The sequence below is a fragment of the Bos indicus genome, chromosome 18 (assembly GCF_029378745.1).
Source record: "Bos indicus isolate NIAB-ARS_2022 breed Sahiwal x Tharparkar chromosome 18, NIAB-ARS_B.indTharparkar_mat_pri_1.0, whole genome shotgun sequence".
Lineage (NCBI taxonomy): Eukaryota > Metazoa > Chordata > Mammalia > Artiodactyla > Bovidae > Bos > Bos indicus.
The window spans coordinates 22390919-22411478 of NC_091777.1; the positions used below are offsets into that span (position 1 = coordinate 22390919).

A 20560-nucleotide genomic window follows, 5' to 3' on the forward strand; every position below is an offset into this window, starting at 1 on the left:
TTTTCATGACTTTGTGCACAACGGTGGGCATCCCAGATGATCTCATTCCTGATAAATAAGCCAACACTTGCCTGTTATCTTTGTTGACTTCCAATGGCAAGGACATACCAGTGACAAGTTTGGGCTTGTCATGAAGGGCTTTGTGGCCTGAAGACCGTTAGGCACCACTTCCTGTTTTACATGATATCCCAAGTCTTTACTCAGATTATCTTTGTTGATTGAAAGATAAAATATTTCACAAAGTGGGATTTATTTCTAAAGTCAGGATTGGAAAGGTAGACTCTGTCATGTTAGGAGAGTTCTGGAATTTAGATTCTGATCTTTAGGGGCATTTAAGTTTCTCATAAGAAGTTACTGGGCTGCAGGTTTTTTCCTTCTATGGCAAGTGCACACCAGCGACAAGTTTAGGCTTGTCAGAGTGATGGGCTTTTTAATTTGAAACTGGTAGGTACCACTTCCTGTTTTACATTTGAGGAATTGAGTGTATTTTAATATTAAGCATATTTATAGTCAAACCAAGCAAGTTAGTTTGGTTAGATCAATGCAGAATTTAACCTACTAATTATCATTTATGTTTTTGGCAACAGAAAAATATTTTTTTCTCTTTCTTTAATTCATTTAAATTGATTTGTTGAAATGTTTCACCTATTAAAAAAAATGAATTTCTTATCCTGATATGCTGAGGTAAGTGGTAACTTTCTTTAGAGGAAAGAAGAAAAAAAGCCTGAAACCAAGTAGTATGAGTGTGTGTTTGTATTTAGTGTGAAAATGTCGAGGCTTAGAAATAATTCTTCAGATGTATGTTAGCTATTTAGATTGAATTCATCTGTTACTATGAGAATGTAAAATCAATATGGAGCATGTATAAGCAGTGTTTAATGGAAAGAGGGATATGCTTAAAGATACAGAATATCTAGAACTATATTTTAATTTCTAAGAATAACTCTTAACTGCCTGTAAAAACCTATTTTCAATGTTAGGGATAAACCAGAACTACAAAAGTTATATATTTCTATAGGTTTAGGTTTTTGGTTTATTTTTTTCTCGGTTACTAGGCATCAACAATTATTCCCAGGATATTTTCTCTAGAACTGAAATATATTTTATTGTGATCTTGTTGTGTTAGTTTGTATGAGCTTGTATTACTACTTCAAAAAGCATTGAACTATTACTGTTAGGAGTCTGATTATAGTTTCTGGTCTTTTTAAAGTACATATATGCTAAAAAATAATTATATTAATAATTTTTGAGCTTTTCCCAAATAAGTATTTATACCGGTTTTCCTGACAGAAAAGTATTTTCATATACAACAATTTCTTACAGCTTGAGATAGTTTATGAAGTTGTGTTCAGAGTTTTCAAAAGAAAAACCAGTGAGAGCAAGTTTGGACAGGCATTTAATAAATGCTTATTTAACAACTATTAAGTGAATGGCATTTTTAGTGAAGTTTTGGTTTTTCTTAAACTCTTAGAAATTTATTAAACAATAAGTAATATTTCAAAATGTAAATTTGCCAAAATACTTTCTGTAGCTCTTGAGTCAGGCTTGCATATTGTTGTATAATGTCATGTTAATTAAAGGAAGAGATTATTTTTATAATATTGTAAAGTTGATGCAAATTTGACTCTATAATTGTTTATAATCCTATAGGTAATTTTCCCATGATTAGTGATGATTTGGTTAATTCTTATCATCTTCTGCTGTGTGCTTTGGACTTAGTTTATGGAAATGCCCTTCAATGTTCCAATCGTAAAGAACTTGTGAACCCTAATTTTAAAGGTGAGTTTGTAAATCTGGGACGCAGATGACTCATGTGTCTACACTATGTTTACTCTTGGGGGTTGTGTACATAGTACAGGTTTCCTAGCATCAGAGAACATAAATGCTTTTCCACGCTTCATCACCATAGTTATCCCAGAGTACTTAGAACTAGGAGTTGAGCTCTCTGTAAAAATATTTGTAGAAAGAGAAATTGCAAATATCACAATGTTTTAGAAGTGTTAGATGACAACTTTAGAAGTTTCTGAAATATATACTCAATGAGAAGTAGGAATTTAGAAATCTGGAGTAGGAACGATGACATTCGAGCTGACGGTGGTTTTGTGTGTTGGCAAGTTTCATGCCTGACACACAGGAGGAGGTCAAAGAAGATTTATTGAAAGATTTATTCATTCAAATCTTTTCTGCAGAAGAGGAGTACCTATGGTTCTAAAATAATTAAAATGCATTTTCAACTCTAAAAGGTGTGTGGAAATGATCATTATTTTGGTAATGCATTTAGTAGGCTTTAAGCTGTAGAATTTCTATGAATGATATACAGTAAGAGGCCAAATTATGACTTATAAAGCAAATATTTAAAAAGTACTTATTGAACTAGTATGTAATGCTCTTGCTGCTTGAATAATACCTCGGTAGGATTCTGAGTGATTGTCAGTTTTGAAGTGGTTATGATTAGAATTTCAACTTGTCTGCCTCACAAGATAGATTTTTAAAGTTAGATGAGTTAATTACTTCAGTTGCTCCCGGTTTGGTAAGTCTAGTGTTCTCTGTATTCTGACCTTTCATTTATTTTCTTCCTAACTCCCTTTTGTATTTCTGTATCGCTGGTTCCCTTCATTTTTTCCCTCTTCTTTTATTTATTATTTGTGTTTTTTTTCCTTTGCCTTGCATTGAGTCTAGGGCAAGAAGGGCTGTAAAGTAATATAATAAAAACATCTAACATAATTAAAGTATATAAAGAGTATGTGCTTTGAACAGTAACTTTTCTCAAAGTGACTTTTTTATTTGAATGTAATACTTTTTTGCAAAATTTTATTTATCTGTTTTGTAGATATTATAGTAGTATAAAAAATAATTTTTTAGTTTTTCTTTTTTAACTTTCTCCAGATAGATAACTGAATAACTGAAATCTTTTGAGTCATAATAAAAGCTTTACTGCTATTTGCTATTTTTGAAGTGTATTTAAACAGTTAAATTAGCACCTTCCACTATTTCCTATACACATATGTGCTAACAACTCCTGTGCTGATTAGACTCTCTGTTATTTATATTTTAATTTATTACAGTTAGGCTTGTTGAATGCTACCTGATATCTCTGTTCTGTGCTTTTACCCATCATAGGTCTATCTGAAGATTTTCATGCTAAGGATTCTAAACCTTCCTCCGACCCACCTTGCGTCATTGAGAAACTGTGTTCCTTACATGATGGCTTAGTTTTGGAAGCAAAAGGAATAAAGGAACATTTCTGGAAACCTTATATTAGGAAACTTTATGAAAAAAAGGTTTGTAAGTAGAAAGAAATGATTTGAAAATATTTTCTGGGTAAAGACTTGATTTAATATGATGACTTAAGGATCTTTTTTTTCATCATAGCTCCTTAAGGGAAAAGAAGAAAATCTGACTGGTTTTTTAGAACCTGGGAATTTTGGAGAGAGTTTGTGAGTACTTCTATTATAAAAAGTGTTTTCATACTTTATGTGGTCAGGAAATAATGTTTTTATTGTTTGTATCCTAGAAATTTAGAATATGTTTTATGGCAGAATATAGGGATGCAGTAAAAAAATCTATCAACTCTTACTCAAAGCACAAGTTTTGAGGTAGTTGAAAATTGTGCGGCTGTTCTTTAAAGTTTTGATAGTTAAGTTTTGGGATCATGATTTTTGAAAGAAATCCTTTTGGAACTACCCAGGTGGCGAATGGTGCTGTGGAAGCACTGACGTCTTCACAGGTGCCTGGAGCAGCCAGGAGAGAGAACTCGGCTGGCAGCTTGGTACAGGGCACCCACCCTGGGGTACTGTCAGCGAGATACACTTCCTGTGCAAGGCCTGAGCACAGTGGAGCACGCCTGCATTTTTATGCTCCTCAGTTTTTATCTTAGTGATCCCACTAAAATCTAACTTTCACAGAACTATTAGAAGTTTTAGTAAATGAAAACAATGAAACAAGTAGCCTCACACAACTTCAAATGGCAGTTCTGCAGGTGTACATTTTGCCTGTTTTTTTTTCCCCCCTCTAGTAAAGCCATCAATAAAGCCTATGAGGAGTATGTTTTATCTGTTGGGAATTTAGACGAGCGGATTTTTCTGGGCGAGGATGCTGAAGAGGAAATTGGGACTCTCTCAAGGTGCCTGAACACTGGTTCAGGAGCAGAGACCGCTGAGAGGGTGCAGATGAAAAACATCCTGCAGCAGCACTTCGACAAGGTGAGCCAAGCCGACCCGAGAGAGGCAGCGCGAGCAGACGTGCCGAGGGCCTGCTGTGTTCTGGTGGTTGTGTGTGTGTGCATTTTACTGGCTTCCAGTACGAAGGAGAAAATTCACATCCTACCTCTCACAGTTGAAAGGTTATCATTATTTTAATTTTTGTTGACATGACTTTCACAAGTTTTGGTTAGAACTGTGAAAAAGAGTTTAATATAAATGTCAACGAATGCCTCATGCTGGTTGTTGGTTCTGAAAACAGAACCAGGGATATACAGCTGTTACATACTGAACATAGCAGGCATTTCGGAAATGTTGATTGACCCCAATCAGTACCTTCATCTAAGACACTAGGGAAACTGAGAATCTATAGCCTTTAAGAAAACTCTCTTAAACTGAGTTTTGGGATCATGTGTAATTTCAGGCAGGATGATGGAGACTGAGAGTTTCCCTTCTGTTGTGTGGTGTTCATAGAAAATAAGCAACTCCTGACAGGTACTTCCAGAGGCAGTGTGGCTAATTCCAAGGGGGTAACTCACCTGTAAGACCAGACTCAAGGCTGGTTTGCTTTTTTCATTCAGCAAATATTCTCAAGATATTCTATATACCAGATTGTATCCTAGACACTGGGACTACACCAGTGAACAAAACAGCTATGAACATCCTGTTTAGTATTCTGATGTGGGGAGATGGATAAGAGATAACCAAACAAGTAAATTTATAGTTATCAGATGATGATAAATGAAGAAAGCTAAAATCGAGTGGTAGAGCAAAGTATTGAGGAGAAGAGAGAATGGGTGGGCCTAGGGCTTCTGGTGTAGATAGGGTGGTTGGAAAAGGCGTCTCTGAGGAGGTAGTATTAACACAGACCTGAAGAAGGTGAGGAAGGAAGTTACGGGAACAGCTGGGAAATGTTTCTGAAACCAAGACAACAGCAAGCACAAAGCCACGAGGTACAGACATGGTTGGCTTTTTGGAGGAACAGTGAGTGAGAACACCAGTGTGGGAGAAATTGAATGAGTGAGAGAAACAATGACCGAGAAGTGCAGGGGGGTGGGCCAAGGGGAGAGGCCAACCATAGAGGACTGTGAGAGCCATGGGAAGATGCTCACGTTTGCTCTGCTTGAGAGGAAAGCCGTTAGGAAGGTGTTGTAGAGAACAGTGACTGATGGAATCTGGTTTACATTTTTAAAAGGGCTCGTGAAGAGGTGGGATGGGGCAGGGGTGGGAGTAAGGAATTAAGAGGCTATTGCAGTGATTCTGGTGATAATTCATGGTGTCTTGAATCAGAGAAATGGTTGTATTTAGGCTCTGTTATGGAGACAGCATCCACAGAATTTACTGATGGCTTGGATCTGGGGTGTGCAAGAAAGAAAACAGTGAGGACTCCAGTTGGGTGCATGGTATAAAAGCTAATGTCCTTACAGATGTCTGGAAGGTCATCAGTGATCTAGCCCCACTTCCTCTCTGAATTCATCTCTCACCACCTCTTCCTCACGTTTCCACTCATGTCACATTAACCTCCTTTTTCCTTCAGATATGCCAAGCCTACTTCCAACTCAGAGCAAGCTGTTTCCTTGGCCTGTAGTGTGTTTCTTCGAGATACTCATGTGGTTCACTTGTTCACTTCCTCCAGATCTCTAATAACCTGACTACCATATAAAACAATAACCACCAGCATCCTCCCATACCTCAAGACTTCCTTTCCCTCTCACTCTGTGATTAGTGTTAGTATTAATCACTGTCTGATGGTAGGTAGGTAGGAAGAATTGTTTATCTGAAGATGATAGAGAAAGACAGAAGGAGGAAGAGGGGAAGGAAGGATAGATGGGCTATTTATCATCTGTCTCCTTGCATTAGAGTCAAAGCTTCATGAGGTCTGTGACGGGTGTTGTGTTCAGTGCTTGTAGGCATTACATAATTATTTACTATTGACAGTTACTGAGGGGAGAAAGAACAAGTCTAGGGGGGTAAAAATCAAGAGTTACAGTTATGAGCATGTTCAATGTGAGATGTCTTTTAGACATTCTAGTAGAGGAGCTGAGTAGGCAGTTAAGAGACACACAAGACTAGGGCTTCCCTGGTGGTCCAGGGGTTACGAATCCAGCTGCCAATGTAGGGGACACAGATTCAGTCCCTGGCCTGGAAAGATTCCACGTGCTGTGAACTAAGCAACTAAGCCCATGAGCTGCAACCACTGAGCCAGCACACCTAGAGCCTGTGCTTGCAACAAGAGAAGCCACCAGATGAGAAGCTGAGCATCTCAACAAAGAGCAGCCCCCACGTGCTGCAACTAGAGAAGGCCTGCACACAGCAACAGTGACCCAGTGTGGCTAAAAAAAAAGATGAATACATCTTTAATAAAGAGAGAGAGACGTAAGACTAGCGTTCACGGCAAATGTAAAGGCTATGTATATACGTTCCTGTGTGTGTGCGCTCAGTCGTGTCTGACTCTTTGCAACCCCACGGACTGTAGCTTGCCAGGCTCCTCTGTCCAGGCAAGAAGACTGGAGTGAGTTGCCATGCCTCCTCCAGGGGATCTTCCTGATCCAAGGATCAAACCAGCATCTCTTATGTCTCCTGTATTGGCTTCTCTACCTCTAGCGCCACCTGTGAAGCCCATATGAAAGGACTTCACACACATATACATAGAGTCATTAGGACACAGACGGCTTTTAAAGTTACGGAATTAGGAGAGGTTACCTAGTAGTATGAGTTGACAGGCAATAAAAGAGGTCTAAGGAGTTAAAGACGCTTCTTGATCAGAATGCACAGGAAGTTTTAAGCTAAGAACTTAAACGGGGCTACCAAGCAGCCCTGTGCCGACCTTGAGGATGTGGGCAGGAAGTTGCTTGTGGTTGTCTTACCTCGTTTCCTTTGTGGAAGCGCTGCTGCGTGTAGGCACGGGGGTGGGATGCTGCTGGCTGCTGTTGCTTCTCCTCCCAGAAAGGCTCCGGGTCATACACAGGGAAGATGGTGGCTGCAAGAGAAGCTGCTCAGGGACTCCCCTGGTGGCCCAGTGGTTAAGACTCTGCTCCCAATGCAGGGGGCCCAGGTCTGATCCCAGTGCTGCAACTGAAGAACCTGCACACGGCAACAAAGACCCCAAGCGCGGCAACGACGAACTGACGGAGCCAGGAAAAAGCTGTTAAGCACCGAGAGAAATCTGCTGAGTGTAATCAATCTCGATCATCTTGTTGACCTAAAAAACGATAGGATTAATTTCTTTGAAGCAGAGTGGAAGTCTTGGCTCTACTCTTAAGTTACAGAGAAGCATATAGATTTATTTCTGTATAGTGGATTTCTGTGTTTTTCTGTATGTTGTGGAACTCGAACAGTTCTGTTGCCAGGTAAAATTTTTGGTGGGTGTTTTTACAGCTGTCTCTGGAATAAGTACATTCTACATAGGGAAACATAGTCTGTCTTGAGTATTAAAAAAGCTCTTAAGCTATCATAACCTTTCAGAGTTTGTTGGAAATACAGAAAAAGATATTTTATTAGACTGTGTATTCATGCTTAAATTCTTTGGCGTCAGGTTGTGTCTTTTTCATCTTTGTGTTCAAGAATTTCATTTGAACTTATTTCTCTGAAGGTCTGTCTGCTTTAGGGGGGAAGCCTACGATAGATTCTAGAAACTAAAGGAGGGGCAAGAAGACTGAAAAAGGCTCTTCTACATCAGGTTGTGTTCTGCATCTAGGAAGGCTTGCTTTATCCTCTCTGAAGCAAGATTTGATTATTCAGAGGGGCTTTTGTGAAATCATGGATTTCATTTGGGCCAGATTTAATTCTCAGTTTTCTTTTGTAAGTCTTTGAATAATTACGAAAATAACAGTAGATGCGAGTTATGAAATTATGTTTGTCAGAGATAGCCTTAATATTTTCATGCTTCTTTTTGCTTTCAAGTTAAGTTTTGAAGGAAAAATAATAGGGAATCACTGCAGATGGTGACTGCAGCCATGAAATTAAAAGATGCTTACTCCTTGGAAGAAAAGTTATGACCAACCTAGATAGCATATTCAAAAGCAGAGACATTACTTTGCCAGCAAAGGTCCGTCTAGTCAAGGCTATGGTTTTTCCTGTGGTCATGTATGGATGTGAGAATTGGACTGTGAAGAAAGCTGAGTGCCAAAGAATTGATGCTTTTGAACTGTGGTGTTGGAGAAGACTCTTGAGAGTCTCTTGGACTGCAGGAAGATCCAACCAGTCCATTCTAAAGGAGATCAGCCCTGGGATTTCTTCGGAAGGAATGATGCTAAAGCTGAAACTCCAGTACTTTGGCCACCTCATGCAAAGAGTTGACTCACTGGAAAAGATTCTGATGCTGGGAGGGATTGGGGGCAGGAGAAGGGGACGACAGAGGATGAGATTGCTGGATGGCATCACTGACTCGATGGACATGAGTCTGAGTGAACTCCGGGAGTTGGTGATGGACAGGGAGGCCTGGCGTGCTGCGATTCATGGGGTCGCAAAGAGTTGGACATGACTGAGCGATTGAACTGAACTGATGCCTTATTTTAAACATTAACTTTTTTTGTCTGTGCCACATGGTGAGGCTTGTGGGATCTTAGTTCCCAACCAGGGGTTGAACCCCGGCCCTTGGCAGTGAAAGTTCAGAGCCCTAACCACAGGACTGCCGGGGAATTCCCGTAAATATTTTTTAAGAGTCAAACTTCTTGGTTGGCTAAAGTATAGATTGTCCTTTAACACAATTTCACATGGATAGTGATGTCTCTTAATGGTGTTATAATTAAATTCCAAGGAAGTGGTGACATTTGAATCACTAATATTTATCAGTAATGTAAAGATAAAGTCTGATTGGCTTGAATTCCCATTTATGAAGTGATTGACAGTCTCTTTGACCTAAACTAGTGTTCCTTTCCCCTCTTTAGTCTAAAGCACTTAGAGTCTCCACACCACTTACCGGTGTGAGGTACATTAAGGACAGCAGCCCTTGTGTGACTCCAGTTTCTACAGCTACACATAGCTTGAGTCGCCTTCACACCATGCTCACGGGCCTCAGGAATGCACCGAGTGAGAGACTGGAACAGACCCTAAGGTTAGTCTGAGCCCTTCCTGCCCTCTAAGATTTGGTTGTTGACTGTCTTCCAGTGCTTTATTTTAATATTTTGCCATTTGTACCTTAATTCACCCATTGATAATTTTATATCAGTGTTATGCTCAGTTCTGTTGTTAGTCCTTAGAGGACAGAAAAGGTATGAATAGCAAATGATCCTTTTTTCTCAGTATCTTAGTCCATTTGGGTTGCTATACAGAATATGGTAGACTGAGTGGCTTAGAAACAACAAAAATTAATTTCTAACAGTTTTAAAGGCTGGAAGTCCAGGATCAAGATGCTAACAGTCAGTGCCTGGTTCGTAGACAGCTGTGTTTTTGCTGTGTCCTCACGTAGCAGAAGGAAGAAGGGAGCTCGCTTGTGTTTTCTTTATAGGGGCTCTAATCCCATTCATGAGGACTGCCCCACTCATGACCTAATCACCTCCCAAATTCCCCACCTCTGTACATTAACCTTGGGGATTAGATTTCAATACATGAAATTGAGGTGGGAGTAGGGAGGGGAGCAACTGCAACGTTCAGTTCGTAGCTCTCAGATTTTTTTAAACATAGTTCAGGAGACAGTAACTAATAACACTAGATACTATAGAATAAAACACTAACCTATCTATTATCAGTTACTCTATCTTAAGATTTCAAGGAAAAAAGGATCAGTAAACATGGGCATCTGTCAAAGAACTTCAGAATGAGGATTGAATCTGAGCAAATTTCTGAAGGGTGGGTCACATTTGAAAAGATAGCCAGTTAGATTCACAGCCAATGTAAAACCGCTGTAACTTTTCTAAGTTCTATAAAACACCTTTAGCCTGGAAAGGAAATAAGCTGCCTTTAGTTCCTTTGATCTGTCTGATACTAGTAAGAATATCAGGGAACTTTAGTGAAAAACACAATAGACTGAATTTCATTACCTGTGCATAATTTTTAGCAAATTTATTTGACAAAATTACCTCCAAGACTGCTTCTATTCCTAAACATTTATGATTTAATAACATAGACCCCTATGGGAGACCATTTAATTTCTGGCAGTATAGTATAAGAAAGCCCTGTATAAGCATACAGTAATTTTCCACTCATAGCCACACATATTAAATACCAAGGCTGATCAGTTTTCCTGTACATTTTTATGAAGTCTACTTTATTCATAAACTCGATTGTGATTGACACCCACTATGCTTTTTCTGTATGACCTCTTCCTAAGTCATATTACTCAGATGAATCTTGTTTACCTAGAATTCAGAAACATTTTATAAATACATTTTGGAAGGCTGTCAACCTCTGTGTCTTCCAGATCTCCTTGCAGTCTCTAACTAGGTGTAACAGCTTCTTTAATCCTAAATACCATTAGTGGGGTTAAATATTGCCAGTAGATACTAAGTAGAACAAAAGAGTCCTGTTTTTGTAACCTCTGTGTGTATTCATAAATAAAATTCTGCTTACATACGATATTCAGTAGCCATTAGTATCAGGACTATAATTGATTTTTACTTCCTTTGTAATTTTCTAAACTTGCTGCATTTCTACAGTGACTATATATGTTTATGATCAAGATAAAAACATAGTTATTACAAAAGCCCACATGGTGATCATTTATATTATGCTTCTGAATTGAACATATAGTGCCTTTCAAGTAAAACTAGAAAAATCAATGAAATAAACTTCATTTCGGAGGAAAAAATGTAGCATGCCAGTAATGATTTATATGACTTTGTTTTAGTATAGATTACATAACTCTTCATTCTGTTTCCTTCCAGGAGTCCTTAGTAAGAGTTGTGCTGCTATCTGGGTAAAGAGTTGAGGGCAATTTTGTTTGTCAAGAGTGATTGCAGATGTGTAGGGTAGGTGGGCGCCAGTCACATGCATCAAATGGGCACTGGTCAGAGTTGCTCCATGGAATCAATATTTTTCATTCAAATGGTAATACTAACAGCTTTGATAAGGAAGTATGGGATTGCCTGGATTAATTGGGATGTGTATAGTTTCTGCTCAAAGTATTTGATATTTACAGGTTAAAATTACTCTGAAATTCCAGAGTTGTAAACAGTTTATCACTTTGTGACTTGGCAAGACCCTTAAATCAGATAATTTCTTCTTTTTTTAGGTCATGTTCCAGAGATCCAACCCAGGCTATTGCCAACAGATTGAAAGAAATGTATGAGATATATTCTCAGCATTTCCAGTCAGAGGAGGATGGCAGTAATTGTGCTAAAGGCAAGGCTTAATATTACCCATATTGTTCTCATTTTTGAAATTTAACTATTAATATGTGGATTTCTTTCTTGGAAACCGAGTCAGAAATTGACTCTAGTCTGAGGGCCACAATACGGATATCCAACTTTTCTGTCAACCAACCGATTTCTGGGCTAATCTCAATAAGAGAGAAATTTTAGATTGATAATCTTTATTATGTTGGACTTCTGGCACTTAAAAAATCTTTAATTTTCATTTGTAGACTGGATATTAAGTATAGAACTATAGTGATTCCTCATAATATTAAGAACAAGGACAGAAGATATAGCTGTTAACCTGCCCAGGCTTGTTCTTGGAGTTGTTTGATGTCATGAAGTATAAGTACCAAATAGGACTGCAGTAGCAAGCCAGTTACATACCTCTTAGCATAGAGCTGCTCTATTTGGAATTAAAAAAAAGAAAAAAGTGTGATCTTGATGGAGTGCTATTACAGTTTTTATGTATAAATTTTATTTCCAATTTTAGAAAAATTTCAGTGTTACCATGAAGAAAATGTTAACGAATCTTAGGGACGGTTGAAATAGTAGTAGCTCTGGGAAGTACATACGTATATATGAAGTGTTGGGGTTGGTTTTTAAATTGTATTCTGTGGGTAGGAGATGGGATAGACCCTCATTTTCCACAATACTTACGTTCTTTGCATGTGACTTTTTTTTTTTTTAATTCAGATATTGCCAGCAAACATTTTCGTTTTGCAGAGATGCTTTACTATAAAGTATTAGAATCTGTTATTGAGCAGGAACAAAAAAGACTGGGAGACATGGATTTATCTGTGAGTAAATAACCAATGTACTGAGAAGCACAATAAATTGTAGTTCCCTTTCAGCCCAACCCACCAAGAAAACAGCCGCTATTGAAAAAATAATATATGACTTTGAGAGAATAAGATAAGGAAACTTGTGTTCTGAGCCTCTCATCTCCGGTTGCCCACTTAGTGTTTCTCATCGCAGCAGGCTGTGTGTTATCACTTAGAGATTCTGTGGGTAATGAGACTCCTTAGTCAAGGTTAACACGTTCAGACTTAGCCTTAATTGAGGTTTTTAAATAACATGGAGTTTTAATTCAAGCCTTGTATAGAATAAATTGAGTATTGACTATATAGGAATTTAACATAAATATTCAACCATTGATCTTTGACTAAGGTAATTTTTCTAGATTGTGGAAGTAATGCTTGCTTTTAATGACCTCAATAAAGATAATTTAAAAATAAATTAACTTTAAATAACATTTTAATGAAAACTGTAAAATTGACAAATAATGGTTCTGACTCCTTATAACTATCTACACTGCTTTTATTCTGTATAAAAATATGGCTGCATATACAATGGAATGTTAACCATAAAATAGAATGAAATTCTGCCATTTGCATGGTGTGGATGGACCTAGAGAACACTAAGTGAAATAATGTCACCTACATATGTAATCTTAAAAAATGCAAAACAGAAACAGACTCACTGGTACAGAAAACAAACTTGTGGTTACCAAGGGGGAGAGGGAAGTAGGAACGGATAAATTAGGACTATGGGATTAACTATGCTGCTGCTGCTAAGTCGCCTCAGTCGTGTCCGACTCTTTGCGACCCCATAGACGGCAGTCCACCAGGCTCCTCCGTCCATGGGATTTTCCAGGCAAGAGTACTGGAGTGGGGTGCCATTGCCTTCTCCGATTAACTATATGGGATTAACTATACTAACTGCTATATACAAAATAGATAAGCAACAAGGATATTCTGTATAGCACAGCAAATTATAGCCATGGTCTTATAACAACTTATTTCCAGAGTATAATCTGCAAAAATACTGAATCATTACACTGTACAGCTGAAACTAACGTGACATTGTAAATCAACTGAACGTCAATAAAAATAGTATATGGTTGTAGAAGTTTAAAAGGCTGTTTTAGGACAATTTTTCTATTTTTAAAATTTTGAGACATACAGAAGAGTGTAAAAATGTTCCTACATGTTGAAGCTTTGTTTTTTTATAGGGCATTCTGGAACAAGATGCATTCCACAGATCACTCTTGGCGTGCTGCCTTGAGGTCGTCACTTTTTCTTATAAGCCTCCTGGGAATTTTCCATTTATTACTGAAATATTCGATGTGCCACTTTATCATTTTTACAAGGTATTTTTGAAAATCTGATACTGATGAGGAAATTGTAGAAGAGAGTAACATTTTGTTGTTAGTCATCTAATCCATTTTAATATGGAAGTACATTTCTTCTGTTTTTAACTACATATTTAATAATTTCCACTCTAAATGGGGAGCAAAGAATAGGAGAGTCTTAAGAACTATATAAATTCTTTTAATGTTTATAGACCTATTTTGTATAAAAGTTTCATATGGTTCCTCCATTTATCTGATAGTCTTTTAGAATACTTCTTTTTATAAGGTAAGAAAGTTTATAAAAAGTAGCAAATTATCACTAGCTAATCATGATAGCAACCTTTTTAATTTTATGAAAATTAAATGAAAGTGTATTTCAGAAAAGAACTTTTCACATGTTACATAGAGGCACACAGTTACAGCACTGATTTGGTTTCCCTCTTGATACTGATTTAGTATATAAACTTATCCTAATTCTTGTACAGTAGTCAAAATGAATTTTTATAGTGGCATAGACTGTTCAGTTTTTAAATATCACATTTTGAGTCATGTTTCTTAATCTCAATAGACACAGCATGTTTTTTAATTTAAAGATTTTTGAAATGTATTACCGTACAAAAGATTTTAGATGGTTCATACCTGCAGTTTAAATAATTATTTATTTAGGTAATGAAATGAAGAGCAGCTGTTTCGAAATAGTATTCTTTAACCTTAATTTTTCATTAATTGACTTCTGTTTCTATACATATGTAAAAAATATTGAAATATGTTTGCCCATTTTGCTTTTCCACTTGAATAATTTTCTTGTTAAAATTTATTACTAAACAAACCAAGACATTTTTAAACATTTCAGGTGATAGAAGTATTCATTAGAGCAGAAGATGGCCTTTGTAGAGAGGTGGTAAAACACCTTAATCAGATTGAAGAACAAATCTTGGATCATTTAGCCTGGAAACCAGAGTCTCCGCTCTGGGACAGGATTAGAGACAATGAAAACAGAGTTCCCACATGCGAAGAGGTTTGTGAAAAGATCTTAACATCTTTCTATGACAAAAAGCCTACCAACGTCTATCCTATTCATAATTCTCTTTCACTGACCACAGTTAAACTTAGCATCTTGCTCGTAAGTGTGGGAGGGTAACAGCTGGGTGTAATTTGGTACAGTCACCTCTGTATCTACGAGGAAACAAGAGTCAAATGATTAGTGACTGCCCCAAGGTTTAGTGACAGAGTAAGAATTCAGTGTTGTGTCTTGATTTCCTAGTCAAGTTTCTATACTTTAAAATGGTTGATTGTCTAATTCTCCAAATGAGTAATGAAAGTTAATTTGTATTTAGTATCCAGTTACTAGGTTTGAATTTTTTAAACCTGCCAGACTTTTTTTTAAAGATTTACTTATTATTTTGTTTGGCTGTGCTGGGTCTTCATTGCTGCCCTTGGGCTTTCTCTGGTTGCTGCAAGTAGGGGCTGCTCTCTAGTTGCAGTGTGCAGGCTTCTCATTGGGTGACTTCTCTTGTTGCAGAGCACGGGCTCCAGGGTGCACGGGCTTCAGTAATTGCTGGGGGGCATGTGGGATCTTCCTGGACCAGGGATCGACTCATGTCACTTGTATGGACAGGCAGATTCCTATCCACTGCAGCACCAAGAAAGTCCCAGAATTTTTTTTAACTTCAGTATGAAAGTAAAAAAGATAGGTGATTTTATTTAGGTGGAAAAACTGATGAGCCAAGATAATTTCCTTTTGCCTTAGATTATTTTTTGGTGTTTAAAAAAAAAAAAAACTTTTTTGAATAATGGTATTTTGTGTAAACATTTCTTAATAGGTCATGCCACCTCAGAACCTGGAAAGAGCAGATGAAATTTGTATTGCTGGCTCCCCTCTGACTCCCAGAAGGGTGAGTGAAGTTCGTGCTGATTCTGGAGGACTTGGAAGAAGTAAGTTTAAAATACTAAGGGAAGTATTTTGGGGATTTAAATTCCATCCAAAACTACAAGTGAAGTTAGTAGGGTATATATTCTGTATATAGAAGAAAATAATCCGTGCATTATAGTGTCACATGGATCAGTTAAAGAGCACAGGAAAATGTATGATAAGTATCTTTTTAAAATACATAGAATGCTATATATTAATGTGATTCCTATTTTTTAAGTATATTTTTTCCTATAAACACACAAAAGGGCTGAAATGGAAAAACCAAACCATAAATGATTATTGTTGGGTAATAGAATTCCAGATTATTTCTATGAAGTTTTTAAGATGAATATGTATTACTTCTAAAATCAGAAGAAACAGAAAAAGGTTTCTTAAAGGTGGAGTCTATGATGGAATTAGGTATAAACGAGCCAGTGAGTTGAGAGGACTGAATGGCCTGAGTGTGTTCAGGTTTTTCATTTTTCTGACTATGCCTTGCTGCTTGTGGGATCTTAGTTCCCTGACCAAGGATTGACCCCGGCAGTGAAATCTCCAAGTCCCAACCACGGATCACAGGGAATTCCCAGGCATGTTTAGCTTTGACTCTTGTCAGTTGAGCAGTGCTACCTACCCTGGTTAACATCACAGCATTGCTGGCCCTGAGGTGCAGCAAAGGGAATTTTTGCTATTCATCTGGTTACAGTTTCAGTTCAGTTCGGTCGCTCAGTTGTGTCCGACTCTTTGCAACCCCATGAATCGCAGCACGCCAGGCCTCCCTGTCCAGCACCATGTCCCGGAGTTCACTGAGACTCACGTCCATCGAGTCAGTGATGCCATCCAGCCATCTCATCCTCTGTCGTCCCCTTCTCCTCCTGCCCCCAATCCCTCCCAGCATCAGAGTCTTTTCCAATGAGTCAACTCTAGACAGCTCTTTATAACAGTTGCCAAGTGCAACACATACTTCAGATAAAACTTCTTTTTTAAAAGCAATTCTGTAAATCCAGAGAGTTCTAAATTGTTAGATGCCATTAGAAAGATATTATTTCTAGATCAAATTTTTAATGTAATTGATAAGCACTGGCTATAGAAGATCAGTTTTAAAATCAGAAATCACTCTATGTCAGTGTATAGTCAATGGATATGAATCATCTGTATGAAAATGTCCTCGTTTTTTAAAGAGGAGGCATAATGGCTTAAGTTTTTCTGCTTGTTATCCACTTTAAACTTCATTTTTTGTACTTATATCTCTTCCATATTCATGCTGCTAAGCTGCTGCTAAGTCGCTTCAGTCATGTCGGACTCTGTGCAACCCCATAGACGGAGCCCACCAGGCTCCCCCGTCCCTGGGATTCTCTAGGCAAGAACACTGGAGTGGGTTGCCATTTCCTTCTCCAATGCATGAAAGTGAAAAGTCAAAGTGAAGTTGCTCAGTCGTGTCTGACTCTTAGCAACCCCATGGACTGCAGCCTACCAGGTTCCTCCATCCATGGGATTTTCCAGGCAAGAGTACTGAAGTGGGTTGCCATTGCCTTCTCTACCATATTCATGAGGTCTTTTAATATTTTACAAGATAATGATCATAATTTGAAACACAAAAAACTATTGAAGTGTAGTTGATTTACAATATTGTGTTAATTTCTGCTATCTAGCAAAGTGACTATACATGTATATATATTCTTTTTTCATATTCTTTTCTATTATAGTTTAGCACAGGATATTGAATATAGTTCCCTGTGCTATACAATAGAACTTTTTTTGTTTATCCAGAGATAATGATCATAATTAATGTATTCTTCTTAACTCTGCAACTTTGTTCCAGATGTAAATCTAGTTAATTTGTTTCCTTTTGTATCATCAAGAAATTGAAATGTTAAGCCACAGTCTGTCAGAAATACTCCTATCAATCCTCTTATGTCCTCCCTACATATATTTTAATACTTAAAACCCACTCATGTGCAGTTTTTACAGCTAGACATGGAAAAGAGAAAGGGATGCTTCTCAAAAATTCAGATTGGTGTGGATTCAAACTTAACAATAGATGAAGCTACAGTGGTTAACAGAGTTTCTGTTTGGGATGTTGAAAAAGTTTTGGGGAAAGATGGTGGTGGTAGTGGTGGTCTGCACAGTAAGTGAAAGTCACTTAGTCGTGTCCAACTCTTTGCAACCCCATAGACTATACAGTCCATGTGATTCTCCAGGTCAGAATACTGGAGTGGGCAGCTGTACCCTTCTCCAGGGAATCTTCCCAACCCAGGGATCGAACCAAGGTCTCCCGCATCACAGGCGGATTCTCTACCAGCTGAGCCACTAGGGAAGTCCAAGAATCCTGGAGTTGGTAGCCTATCCCTTCTCCAGTGAATCTTCCCAACCCAGGAATCGAACTGGGGTCTCCTGCATTGCAGGCAGGTTCTTTACAAGCTGAGCTATCAGCAAAACCCTCTGTGAATGTGATACCACTAGATTGTATACTTAAAAATGGATAAAATGCCAAATTACATGTATTTTATCACAACTTAAAAAAAAAGTGATGTAATATACCCCAAACCATTGAACTGTACAATCTAAATGGGTGAAATATATGTGAATCATATCTCAGTAAGGTTGTTTAAAGAATAGTAAACTAAGCTTGTTGCTGCTGCTGCTGCTAAGTCACTTCAGTCGTGTCCGACTCTGTGCGACCCCATAGATGGCAGCCCACCAGGCTCCCCCATCCCTGGGATTCTCCAGGCAAGAACACTGGAGTGGGTTGCCATTTCCTTCTCCAATGCAGGAAAGTGAGAAGTGAAAGGGAAGTCACTCAGTCGTGTCCGACTCTAGTGACCCCATGGACTGCAGCCTACCAGGCTTCTCTCTGTCCATGGGATTTTCCAGGCAAGAGTACTGGAGTGGGGTGCCATTGCCTTGTCTAAAACATGTATGTCCATTCTTACTGAATAACATTATTATATTTTAGTAACTTTCTACATGTAAAAAATGACAATGATGAAAAAGCATAAAATGGAGAGTAAATGCCCCAAATGTTACTGTAGTAATTTCAAGTCCATCAAGTCTTCATATCAAGTAGTAGCTTTACAGTGAAATCGTGTTATCTGAGTGTTAGGTAGAAACTGAATATGGTAGAAAAATAGTTATTCAAAATGCCCCTAAATCATCCAGACTTCATGGGAGTGGAGGGAAAAGTCTTGTTTGATTTAGCAAAAGATGTAGTGAAAAAAACAACAGTGTGAGACAAATAGAGAAAAATCCTTCCTTTAAATTTTGCTCTTAGTAGTACTCAGTTCGGAGAAGGCAATGGCAACCCGCTCCAGTACTCTTGCCTGGAAAATCCCATGGACGGAGGGGCCTGGTGGGCTGCAGTCCATGGGGTCGCTAGGAGTTAGACACAACTGAGCGACTTCACTTTCACTTTTCACTTTCATGCATTGGAGAAGGAAATGGCAACCCACTCCAGTGTTCTTGCCTGGAGAATCCCAGGGACGGGGGAGCCTGGTGGGCTGCCATCTATGGGGTCGCACAGAGTCGGACACGACTGAAGCGACTTAGCAGCAGCAGTAGCAGTATTCAGTTGAATTTTCATTCATTGAATTTAGCTATGATGTGACGCCTGTTATTTTTGTTTTTCAGTTATAACATTTCAAACACTTAGTTGTGAGCATAATACCTTGGATCGAAGTCAGATCTGTCTCCTTGAGTTAAATGCTTCAATCTTTTCTTTTCTCTGACCCTAGGCATATCATCTCCAACCACGCTGTATGATAGGTACAGCTCCCCAACAGCCAGTTCTACCAGGAGGCGGCTATTTGTGGAGAATGACAGCCCCACTGATGGAGGGACCCCCGGGCGCACTCCCCCGCAGCCTCTAGTCAATGCTGTCCCCGTGCAGAATGTAGCTGGGGAGGCTGTATCTGTCACACCGGTTCCTGGACAGACCTTGGTCACCATGGCAACAGCCACAGTCACAGCCAACAATGGACAAACAGTGACCATTCCTGTACAAGGTAACGAAGGCAGAGTTGGATATTGAATTCTTTCTCTGGCATTTATTACTTGAGATTTGGCTGGAATGATGATACGAGACAAGCACGGACTGGGAAAGGGGTTGGGAGGGGGAAAATGGGAAACCTCTGCCCGGAGAATCTGGTATTAACAACATTTTCTTTGTGCTTTTTCTTTGAAACAAACTTTAGGTATTGCCAATGAGAATGGAGGAATAACGTTCTTCCCAGTCCAAGTCAATGTTGGGGGGCAGGCGCAAGCTGTGACCGGCTCCATCCAGCCCCTCAGTGCTCAGGCCCTGGCTGGAAGCTTAAGCTCGCAACAGGTGACAGGAACAACCTTGCAAGTCCCTGGTCAGGTGGCCATTCAACAGATTTCCCCTGGTGGACCACAGCAGAAACAAGGCCTACCTTTAACCAGCAGCAGTATCAGACCCAGGAAGACAAGCTCTTTATCGCTTTTCTTTAGGAAGGTAATTTTTCACGTACCCTCACCAGGTCTAGAACTTGGGAAATACAAGGGTTAGATAAAGTTTGAGATATAATATTTTTGTTTATCTACTAGGTTTATCACTTAGCAGGTGTCCGCCTTCGGGATCTTTGTGCTAAATTGGATATTTCAGATGAACTGAGGAAAAAAATCTGGACCTGCTTTGAATTCTCCATAATTCAGTGTCCTGAACTTATGATGGACAGACATCTGGACCAGTTGTTAATGTGTGCCATTTATGTGATGGCAAAGGTGAGTACCATTGGGAATATAAGAGGAAAAAGATGCTACTTCCTCATTCTTAGAACACTTTTAACAGCTTTATACTAAGGTAAAATTCACATACTCAATAATCCACCCATTTAAAATATACAGCTCAGTGGATTTTAGTGTATTCACAGATATGTGTGACAAGCACCACAGTCAGTTTTAGAATATGACATTCCATTGTATGAAGATATATTTTGTTTATCCATTCATCAGTTGATGGACATTTAGATTATTTTTACTTTAGGGCTGTTATAAATAATGCTGCTGA

At 38.6% G+C, this 20560-nt stretch overlaps 1 protein-coding gene across 4 annotated transcripts in view; it reads left to right on the plus strand.

Annotated features, from left to right (window-relative positions):
- Positions 1-20560, plus strand: part of RBL2 (RB transcriptional corepressor like 2) — a 48791-nt gene that overhangs the window by 13245 nt on the left and 14986 nt on the right. For 2 of the 4 annotated variants that reach the window (XM_019979224.2, XM_070770570.1), the window contains exons 5-17: positions 1651-1779; positions 3121-3281; positions 3373-3437; positions 4016-4202; positions 9089-9255; positions 11371-11480; positions 12188-12291; positions 13506-13643; positions 14479-14643; positions 15449-15560; positions 19266-19535; positions 19725-20005; positions 20098-20274. In XM_019979224.2, coding sequence (XP_019834783.2) covers positions 1651-1779; positions 3121-3281; positions 3373-3437; positions 4016-4202; positions 9089-9255; positions 11371-11480; positions 12188-12291; positions 13506-13643; positions 14479-14643; positions 15449-15560; positions 19266-19535; positions 19725-20005; positions 20098-20274 — 2066 coding nt within the window. Of the gene's footprint in view, positions 1-532; positions 685-1650; positions 1780-3120; positions 3282-3372; positions 3438-4015; positions 4203-9088; positions 9256-11370; positions 11481-12187; positions 12292-13505; positions 13644-14478; positions 14644-15448; positions 15561-19265; positions 19536-19724; positions 20006-20097; positions 20275-20560 lie in introns of those variants that run through there. The other 2 variants (XM_019979226.2, XM_070770571.1) reach the window with 2 other exon arrangements.